Raw genomic sequence first — 11141 nt, 5'->3', positions numbered from 1 at the left:
GTGGGAAACGACGAGTCCAGGCTTCAACTTAAAAAAAAAAAAAAAAAAAAATTATTCACATCTATGACGATGATCGTGGCAGTTCGTTCGAGAATTGAAACGGTTGAAATATTTTCTTAGGATATGACTTCCAGGGACCTGATACAACAACGAACTACGTCGCTTAATGGCGACACGGTATGGAGAGATTCGCCGCTGGTCGACGCGGCTCTTCATGGCAAACTGGCCGTGCTGGATGGCGTCAACAGGATTCATTCCAGTACCTTAGCTATATTGCACAGGTAATCGCGGCATTTAACAGGCTTCAAGGCAATGATAACATAACGCCCGCGTTTTCCTCTTAGACTAGTCCACGATCGAGAGCTGCAATTGCACGACGGTAAACGGCTCATACGAGCTGATCGTTACGATGAAATAAAGAAAGAGTATAACAGATCCGACGAGGAAATGCGCGATCGCGGTGTTCTGCGAATTCATCCCGCCTTCAGATTGATAGCCTTGGCCGAATCACCGATCGTCAATAGCTCGTCCGGCCAATGGTTGAATTCTGAGCTACTCAGTTTGTTCCTTTTCCACGAGATGAGACCGCTCGACAAGCGCGAGGAGATTCATATTATTCGATCGAAGGTGATCATAGTGGAGTTTACAGTGACGACGTGTCTTCAACTGTGGATAAATTCTCATCGAGTACTTTGTTGCAGTTTGGAGAACCCAGCCAAGCGTTACTAAGTATCGTAGAATTAGCGCATGTTTTACGTTCATCCAACGATCCGACCCTACAGTCTCTCGCCGGTTCGCTCAGTACCCGGCAGCTTCTGCGAATCGCGGAGCGAATGCATCGGTTCCAGTGCGACGACGTTTACAACGCGGTGCAACGCGCGTGTCTGACGCGCTTCTTGCCGACGATCGCGAAAGAGGCTCTCGGGGACTCCTGCCGTCGCCTTGGCATTGTTTCGCCGGAAACCATGGCAGATTCGGTGATCGAGTATTCGGTCACGAAAGACTCCGTGAAGATCGGTAACACTGTTGTGGATCGGTATTTCACTATGGCGCACAGTAAAGTACCTGATATCCTGTTCTACGATGTGCCGGAACATGTTGCGCTCTTAGAGCGGCTGCTGCAAGACTTCAGCCTGGGACAGAATCTCCTGCTGGTTGGAAATCAGGGCGTCGGTAAGAACAAGATCGTGGATCGATTGCTGCAGCTGCTGAACAGACCGCGCGAATACATTCAGCTGCACCGTGACACGACCGTGCAAACTTTGACCCTGCAGCCAACGGTCAGGGACGGTAAAGTCGTCTATGAGGACTCGCCACTCGTGCAAGCGGTTAAACTGGGCCACGTCCTTGTCGTCGACGAGGCAGACAAAGCACCCACACACGTGACGTGTATATTGAAAGTACGTACTCGACGATAGCACAGCTATTATGACATGAACATTTTGTCGGTTGTGAAAATTCGCGAGATGATCCTGTCATTTTCAGACCCTCGTGGAATCGGACGAAATGATTCTGTCGGATGGTAGACGAATTGTTCCCCGTATCAGCGGTAACGCCCGCAACGCAAACAGCATACCCATGCATCCAGATTTTAGGATGATCGTGTTAGCGAATAGACCGGGCTTCCCGTTTTTGGGCAATGACTTCTTTGGCGCTCTAGGAGATCTATTTAGCACGCATTCCGTCGACAATCCGAGTATACGAAGTGAGATTCAACTCCTGAAGCAATACGGTCCGCACATAGACGATCGGACGATACACAAATTAGTGAAAGCTTTCGGCGAGCTGAGAAGTATGGCCGATCAAGGTTTAGTCTCGTATCCTTACTCTACTCGGGAAGTTGTTAATATAGTTAAACATTTAGAGGTGAGCTAACACGAGAACTTTTTAGAACGATCTCGATCAACACCAACTAAAAGTAATATAACATCGCGAATGTCATAATTTCGCTCTCAACAATATAAATGTAATATAATATATGGTGTTATATAACAGTTATACATGAGTACGAAATTATAGCATTTTGATATTATATTATTTTTAATTGGTTTTGACTGGTTTTGACGGGATAGATTGATAACAGTGTAATTGATAATATAATACATTTTTTAATTGTAGAAATTTCCAAACGAACCGTTGGGTACTGTAGTGCGCAATGTCTTTGATTTTGATCGATATAGTCAGGAAATATTCGACACCTTGGTAATCGTGCTTCATAAGCATGGAATTCCTGTTGGAACGAGTCCAACCAATATTGCCTTAGCTAAGGAGTAAGATAATCTTTACATACTTTAAAACAATTTTGCAAGATATTTATAAATCAAGTAAACATAAGCGTTAGAAAAATATAACGAATTTGTACAATTTTGTAATGTATTTTATTAATTTTGCGATATACAATGGATTCGTTGTTACACGTTGTTAATAAATAAAAATGCGAAGAAAATAAAGACACGTGGGGTAACTTTCGCACACACGCGCACAATGTTCTTCCCCCTTTTCCATTTGCAGAATTCCTTTGCCTGAGATGAAGATCTGTGGTAGTTGGAATGTTCTAAGCACGTTCCAAAATATACCTGTTCAGGAAAGGTACGTTAAGTTGAAACCGCCAACATTTCCGGCGCAACACGATCGAACTTTAGATCGAGTCGAAGCCAGATCGGCTTGGTTCACGGAACTCCAAAGTTACTGGACAATACCCATTAGCGAAAATAGTACGGTGACTGCTTTAACGGTCGCGAATGGAAGTAAAGGGGATGGCACGGATGACAGAATATATGCTCTCACGTCGAATCCTTTGAGTATATTTAGTATGACGCCGGAGTCTGAGCAGATTCGTGAAACGTCTTTGCAAAATTTAATTAGCCCTATTAGGGGCAATATGCCATTTTACAACGTCGCGGTCGACAATCTCGGAGACGTTTTAGTTCACGAAGAAACTGTAAGTAATAAATTAGTAATCCCTATTGAAAAAAATCATGTCATAATGTGGTGAAATCATATAATTAGAACATGTAACGGATTGTTCCAAATCAATACGTAATTTTTTTAAATAATGTAATTTGAAAAATCTTATGATGTTAGAAATAATTTCATCTATCATGTGATTTTATAGTCATCGAATTTTAAAAAATTGAATAATAGGAATGGAAGAAAAAAAACATATTATCATGTGACTTTTCAAATTACGTATGTATAATAATTAAAAAAAAAATCTACTGATTTAGAACAATCCGTTACGTGATTTACATGTTTTAATTACATAAATTCATTATATGCACCTGTATGATTCTTTTCAGTAGGGATGCAAATCGCTTTTGTTCACGGTAATGTTCATCGCATTTGATCGGTTTTAGAGTAATTCTATACTTGTGGTAAACGTAAACGAAGGTTCGGTTCGAGAACTGCAGTTTTCAACCTTTCTGGATGTCGCCGATAGAATATCGAACGCCTTCAGGAGCAAAAATCTTCAATGGAAGATGAAGACGGATCTACTCCCGTCGCATAATCTGATTGTCTTGTATACACAAGACCACGACAAAATCGAAGTTGTCGATTTACAAAACATGTGTACTTACTCGATGAGTTTGCCGTGCAACATCGAATCGGTCTTACTCGCGTCCAATAGAAAATGGTTAATTCAGGACGCGTCGAAGAATAAGTACATTCTCACGAAATCCTCGGATTCTGATCCGTGCCCGAATGTGTTACGCGAGTTGGATGAATCTAACAGCGTCGATCTAAAGACCGGCAGTGTCCTGAATTGTGGCAACAGCAGTCTGAGTAAAACGGAGCTGAGCAAAGCTCTTCAACAGAAAATAGACTGTCCAAATAGACTCCTGGTGACCGATAATACGTACGCCGGTATAGCGACGGGATTTCCCGATTTAGATAGCTCTAACGAGCTGCATTTCTGGCCAAGGAGAGGAAGAACGCGCAGCTTCATAACGCCCATCATTACGCAGAATGGACAAGTGATTAGAACGATCTCGCCCAGTCAAGTACCCGACGAGGTTTATCCAAAGGACACAAAACATATGGGAATTTCCGGTTACTTAGAGATAGTCGACACGGTAAACCATAAACTGCGATACATACCTATTCCAGAGTAAGTAAACCTGCGACAAACACAAGGATCGTGTCATAAAAGATGATACTGTAGTATTGTACTTTTATTTATATTTTTAATATCTTTGAAAAAATAACATGCTGTTATAAAATGCTGTATACATGGGATGTTCGTGAACTGGTAGTATAATGAGAAGAGGGTGATTCTATATGTGTGTGAAAAAAATAGATCGAAAATGTAAAATAATTTTTTTTTTCATATGAGGCTTTATTTTTGAGAAAATGGAAACAGTCTTGTTACATTAATTAATTGGAATTCAGGTAGATTCAATCAAAAAGATAGAGTAACAACATCAGACACTTATAGTTAAATCTATCAAACATTCTAGTCGTGATAACCAGAAATTTAATTACGATAATCAGAATTCTGATTCATGTGATCAGAGTTTGTTTTCTTTGTTGGTATAATCAGAACATTTTTCTCAATATGACTTTAAATCTATATCGGGAATACGGATTTAATTAATAAATTCAAGAACATGTTAGAAAACATTAATAGAAATCTGCTTTGAAGAAAATTGTGTATTTGACAGAATAAGCAACATTTTAACAATTTGTAAAATAATAATCATGCGTGAATATCCTAATAAATGTATTTTCGATTACTTAATAATGTAATAAACACAAACATGAACAGAAATAGTAGTCTACTGCAAGATTTGTTAAGTAGAGATATAATATTTAAAATTGATTTTCTCAAAAATATAAACCTTATACGAAAATATGTTACGTCCTCGATTTATTTTTTCATATATAATCACCTATATTACTTGTCAGTTGTATCACCAGTTCACGAACACCTTGTATACCTTTGCTATTATTGTGCATTTATTGTTTCCGATAGAACAACTCAGAAAAATTATTAAGTCTCTTTTACGCAGACCGGTTAATGTCTCGCCATTGACGCAATGGCTGTATGCGAAGGACCTTCCGCTTTATGCGTCACTTACGTCGAACGAAGGTCTCGTCACAATAGACGCCGGTGGTTGCGTCCGTTTATGGGAGACATCCATCACGGATATAGAAAAGTCGTTAGGTGCGTGGCGTAAAATGATAGGCGCCAACGAGGAAAACATGCAGATCACTAAAGAGAGGTATTCGGGGAAGGATGTCAGCGGGCCGAAACACGGAAAGGTCGATAAGAATAATGAACCACACGTGGGTGGCAACACTTGGGCCGGGGGAACTGGAGGTACGGGTATATTCAAACAAGATAATGAACAAGATAAAATTTAAAGGGAAATTACATATTGTTGAACCTGAAAGCAGTGATGCGCAATCTTTTTTAAGTCATTTTCAAAGAACTATTTTTAGAATTAGATAAAATCTTCCGTAGGATATTTATTTTGTTCGTAATAAAGTAGAAGATATGATTTTATATTTTTGACTGTGAATCAGTGTGGATTGTGAAAAACTCACAGTTGGGCCGCAGATTGTATGTACATCACTGCTTTAAAATATTATTTTTTGCGCTTAATTATCAATCAACTATTACAACAGAATACACATGAAATGTCATGTATTCTAGGCAGAGATACGGCGGGTTTGGGCGGAAAAGGAGGTCCATATCGTTTGGATGCCGGACACACAGTGCATCAACTGAGTGACGAGGAGAAGAATGCAGTGCCGGAACATATAAAGAAAGCCGCTCGCGAGATGGGTCTTCGAGCATTCAAGCAGCGACTCAAGGATATAAAAATGAGCGAATACGACCACAAGCAATACTCTCAGTTCAGCGACGCGGTTCATAATCAAGTGCAGGCCTTGAGGGTCATATTAGGTGAGCGTCCTAAGCTCTGAATACGGCTTTTATGGAAATCAGTATTTCTTATTATGTGTCGCACGCTCGTGTACTATTTATAGGCACGCTGCAGGCGAAGAGCAACGAGCGGCAATGGTGCAGGCATCAGACGTCGGGTGAGCTGGACGACACGAAGTTAATCGAGGGATTAACGGGTGAAAAAACGATTTATCGGCGTAGAGCGGAGAAGGAACCAGAGATCGGCGCTCCTCAGTTGAAGCCGAAGCGATTGAAACTCGTCGCGGATGTATCTGGTAGTATGTACAGATTCAACGGCTACGATGGTCGATTGGATCGCGAATTGGAGGCCTGTGTCATGGTAATGGAGGCTTTCAGTGGCTACGAAGGTAAATTTCAATACGACATTGTTGGCCATTCCGGCGACGATTACCGTATTATCTTTGTCGATCGCACGCAACCGCCAACGGACAATAAACGAAGACTGGAGGTGATTAAGGCGAGTAGATTTGTTTTTGCCGTTTTTCTCACGGAAGGATAAGCCATGCGATTTAATTAACGAGCCATTATTTGTCTTTGCAGACGATGCACGCTCACTCGCAATTTTGCATGTCCGGCGATAATACATTACAGGCGACGCAGCACGCAATTGCGAGTCTGGCGAAAGAGGATTCTGACGAATCTATCGTAGTTGTACTCTCGGATGCGAATCTAGATCGTTACGGGATTTCTCCTGAACTATTCGCAAAATTATTAACGTCTAACCCCGATGTAAATGCCTACGCTATTTTTATTGGATCGCTGGGTGATCAAGCGACCAGGTAGTTTAATAGATAAATAGAATTTTACCATCTTATTATTGATCGATACTAGTTAAAATATTCATATTATTTTTAGATTGATGAAGAAGATGCCTTCTGGTCGCGCGTTTGTGTGCATGGATCTGAAAAATATACCACGAATTCTACAGCAGATATTTGCTGCTTCGGTTTTAAGTACAACACGATCAACTTAAAATGTGAATTAAAATTAGTTGAATTTTATATAGAAAAATAAGGAGCGTTTTCTTTGCTTATAATTATTAATAAAAGATTATTTTTAATGTTTTCTGGGGATATATACTTTTATATAGATAATACAATCATGTTTATATAACTATTGTAAATTTTTGTAAATAAAAATTTTTAGACATCTTTAAAAAATCTCCAATATATATAAAGTTTCAGTCTGAAATCCGATGTCATTAAAAAAGAACACGCATATAGTATTTATATGTTTTCTCGTATCATGTTTTGTGTGTGTGTGTATGTGTGCGTGTGCATTATTAAGATCTTTCCGGTTCTAAAATTCGGAGGCAAATTCACGCCTATATCAAAGCAAGACATTACCGAGCGAGATCTCGCTAAGAAGTCACCGGTGACCCTTCACTCAGGGTAAACGCCCGGATTTGTCCGTGCGCCCACGCGCATTTGGAGGGAAGAAACGTCAGCTACACAGGGCGCGAGGGAGGTAGCGTGGACCAGCGCGCAACACAACGCAATGGTCGACCAGAAGGGGGTATCATCCCCCGGAGAGCCGAGGACGACCGAGGTCGCGCGGAGAGGATCGAAGCGGCCGCGCGCCCGCGCGATCCGCCGGTTTGACGATGGTGTGGGGCGGCTGATTGTCAGTCGCACGCCGGTCTTTGAATGGAGCGGGTGTGGAGACGCGTACAGGGTGCCGGGCGTCGCGGTGCCGCGGCTCGTTGCGGCTGCCCCGTGCAGCCGTGCCAGTTGCACGTGGACCAACGCGCGAAGCGCGGCGGTGGCGGCCGTAAATCCCGCAGTAGTTCCGGCGGGGGACCCCAGACCATCGTCTGCGGCTGTCAAGTGCAGCCGTGCCCGGTGCATCCAGTGCTAATCAGGGTTCGTCGTACTCGACCGGCTGCTGCTTCTGCCGCCGCCGCCGCCGCCGCCGCCGCGGCCACCGTCAGCTGCGACTGTCCGCCGGAATCGCAACCCTGTCCGCATGCACAGCGAGGATCAGCCCTACGAAGGGTCAGAAGGTAAATTAATGCGACGACGTAGTAGCGCCTATTACGTATTCCACCCTACGGTAAAGACCAGCTGGCTGTGTTGTCGCTGGGGTAGGTTGTGAAGATTGGGGTAGGTTGGTGCGATTCCAATTATTGCTATTGCGATAGAATGGAAGAGACCGCACCGCCTTTTTCGGTCGATAGCACTTGTTGACCAATGACCTCCCGGTGATATATAATTGAAAAAATGTTGATACTTACGTAGACATTCGTGGCATTATGTAGACATTTGTGCCGTGATAAATTTTTCTGAAAAACTATTGTTGACGGTACCCTTTGGAATTTTGGGTTGCTTCGTTCGATCGATAAGAGCGGAAATAACGAGCAACAATTATATCTATAGAATGCTCCAGTTTTATCGTATATCCTTTCACATCTATAGACTTTTTTTAATTCGTGACAGTTTTGTTCGTGAAATTTCCATTGATAATTTTCATTGGTAATTTTCAGTGTAATTTGATGGCGATAGATGACGATTGATTACATAAGGCTCGACTGCGCTTTGAAGATCGCAGTAAAAGGGGTGGAAGGTATATAGTGGAGGTCAGGAGCTAATATGCTGTTGGCTTGTGCTAATCATAAGCAGATTTCAGGCGGAAGCAAGTAGCTAGTATAGTTAACCCGTGAACCTGCCAAGGTTCACTTGGTAGTCAAACTTATCCGAGGTTGACGCAGCTGTTCATTTGTAGAATAAACAAGGCAATTACCTCGTCTGTGTATGAGTAGAATTAATATGGAAGAGTTTTCACGATGGCGAAACGCGAAATGCAACGTTTGAAAGCATTTTCATGTTGGTATAACGGAGGAAATTGTCTGTCTGAAGACGAGAATGCCAATTCGCACGGTCCTTTTATCTCTTTTCTAGAATACTGAAATATTGATTTATAAAGTGCCACGTGTTACGACGAATTATACAGAGAATATTGTATATTTATTTTCATTTTTGGCTCATAAATATCTATAAATAACTATAAATAAATGAGTCGCTTGTAGTTTTATTAAATTACAGAATAAATATATATTATTTGTTGTACGTGCGCATTTATGGATATATTAATTTATCATGAACCAAGGTGTTTCTCGTAATTTATACGTTACACATTGTTAATTTGTATAAATAAATACGGAAAATGTTTGTATTGGATACATAAATGTCTTGATAAAAAAAATTCATTAATTAAGAAATATAGGAAGCGCAAGAAATTCGAGAAATAGCTTATCTATAATCAAGAAATAACTTATCACCAAAATAAGGAAAATGCTAAATTATGAAATTATTAATGACGTCAATTCACAATGCAATTATCTAGATAATCTGAAATTCATAGATTCTGGCTTGAGTCTTCTTTGTACCTTCCTTCGAGCGGGATCTTTCCGTTTTAACATTGTGAGATAAAATTTCTAATAGTCGATAGGACTTTTGCGGTCCAACTTACAGCTGTCAAATATCTCGGGCAAAATATGTCGCGATTGTTATGTGAAAATCAATGTTTTTCATTAATATTTAGACACCTGCATAGTAGTTTAAAGTATAGTATTTAAATATTAATATATAATTTTCAGAAAGAAAGAAATCAATACGACGCGGACGCTTCAAAAGTAGTTTACAATTCATATAGCTTGAAATAAAGCAATCAAATGTTTTAACACAATTTTTAATCTAATGGGTTATTATTAATTTTAAATCAATTTTAAACAGAACCGTAAGACTTGTAACGTGTTCTCGTAAAACTTGCAAGAACTTATGGATAATATTTTAATTTTATGCGTATATAAGACGTACGATTTCTTGTAAATTTTATGATTAGTAAGAAGCTGTCTGTAGAAATATTGTATAAAGACATAAACACTTAAAAATTCTTACAGGTCTTATAAAAATATGTTACGAGCCTTACGATTCTGCCTAGAATTTAAGCATAAATTTAAAAGTAAAAAATTTCAGAGATGGAAAAGATAGAAAGTTCTTTTTTTAATATTTAACTTGGCATTGTTCGTTATTTTTCGCAAATTCGCCCTTTTCACACTCGTTAAGAATGTATCAGGTGTATAGTTTCTCTATGCAAAAAGTAAACCAGAATTGGAAATTTATACTTTTCGTATAAAAATAAATGTTATATAAATACATACGAAAGAGTTCAATACGGTCATTATTTATATTTAACAATACCATTTCGTAATTTATTTTCTTATTTTATCCAGATTATTTTTTAAAAACATATCTTATATTTCTCGATCAAAATTTTATCTAGGTTTCAAATCGACGTCAAATTTTGTGTATAACTTTTAAATACGATATAGAAAAATCTGTGTAATTTTTGTTATTTTGTTAAAAAATACGTATAATACCTACATTCTTAACACATTCTTTGTTACAGATGCGAGTGCGCGGATCGTTTTTGCCGGCACGCAACCTGCGGTGCCGGTACTCGTCGCCGAGCGGCCACACAGTCCTCGTCTTCCCCTGTCTCCTCCACGCAATTACAGCTGCAACAGCAGCAGCAGCAGCCGTGCGAGTGCGCCGACGAAAGATCAAGCTGCGCCCACACAGGCGGCGGCGAGGCGCCGTGTGAGTGCGAGTGTGGCGAGGAGGCGAAGCCGTGCTCGCATACGGTCAAAACGCGCCGTACGCGCCGCACGTGCACTGACTGCAACTGCAACGGCACGCAGCCCTGCGGCCATAAGCCGCAGCCTGAAGGCCGCATCAAGCGGGTTAAATGCCGCGTGAGGCGCGCCGGCTGCGCCATGGCACGTTGCACCGCCGAGCTCGCGATGCTGCATTTGCACTGGGAGCTCGCCACCGAATGTGCGCCCTGCAGGCCGCGCGCGCTCACGCGACGGCTCTGCAGGAGGCAACAGAGCGACAACGAGCTCTATCGCAGCAACAGCTTCAAGTTTGAGCGCTTTGAGCGTACCAAGGACGAGTGTGTCACGCCGCTCCGCAAACAAGTAAGTGTTCGCTTTTGATCTTGCTCGTAATCAGGATTGCGTATCGATAGTGCTTTGAATGAGATATTTCATCGTTTTTAGCGGATATGATAAAATAGAGATAATGCAAAGGGAATTCTCTTTCGAACTATTTTTTGAACTATGATATATTATATATATATATATTATATTATTATATGTATATATAAAAAATGTCAAAGATATCAATTAATAGAAAGAATCAATTGATCTATG

At 40.7% G+C, this 11141-nt stretch overlaps 1 protein-coding gene across 2 annotated transcripts in view; it reads left to right on the top strand.

Moving 5' to 3' along the window:
* The window catches only part of LOC108754876 (von Willebrand factor A domain-containing protein 8), a 17113-nt gene extending 10170 nt beyond the window's left edge, over window positions 1-6943 (top strand). For both annotated transcript variants that reach the window (XM_018497516.1, XM_018497517.1), the window contains 12 exons: window positions 121-281; window positions 345-627; window positions 702-1400; window positions 1486-1866; window positions 2119-2270; window positions 2512-2941; window positions 3357-4108; window positions 5010-5320; window positions 5657-5908; window positions 5992-6386; window positions 6470-6708; window positions 6785-6943. In XM_018497516.1, the coding sequence (XP_018353018.1) occupies window positions 121-281; window positions 345-627; window positions 702-1400; window positions 1486-1866; window positions 2119-2270; window positions 2512-2941; window positions 3357-4108; window positions 5010-5320; window positions 5657-5908; window positions 5992-6386; window positions 6470-6708; window positions 6785-6902 (4173 nt within the window). In that variant the 3' untranslated portion in view covers window positions 6903-6943. The remainder of the gene's footprint in view (window positions 1-120; window positions 282-344; window positions 628-701; window positions 1401-1485; window positions 1867-2118; window positions 2271-2511; window positions 2942-3356; window positions 4109-5009; window positions 5321-5656; window positions 5909-5991; window positions 6387-6469; window positions 6709-6784) is intronic.
* The last annotated feature ends 4198 nt before the right edge of the window (window positions 6944-11141 follow it).

Source organism: Trachymyrmex septentrionalis, unplaced genomic scaffold (genome assembly GCF_001594115.1).
Source record: "Trachymyrmex septentrionalis isolate Tsep2-gDNA-1 unplaced genomic scaffold, Tsep1.0 scaffold81, whole genome shotgun sequence".
Taxonomy (NCBI): domain Eukaryota; kingdom Metazoa; phylum Arthropoda; class Insecta; order Hymenoptera; family Formicidae; genus Trachymyrmex; species Trachymyrmex septentrionalis.
The sequence above is the reverse complement of the archived record's forward strand: the minus strand, read 5'-3'. Positions and strand labels throughout refer to the sequence as shown.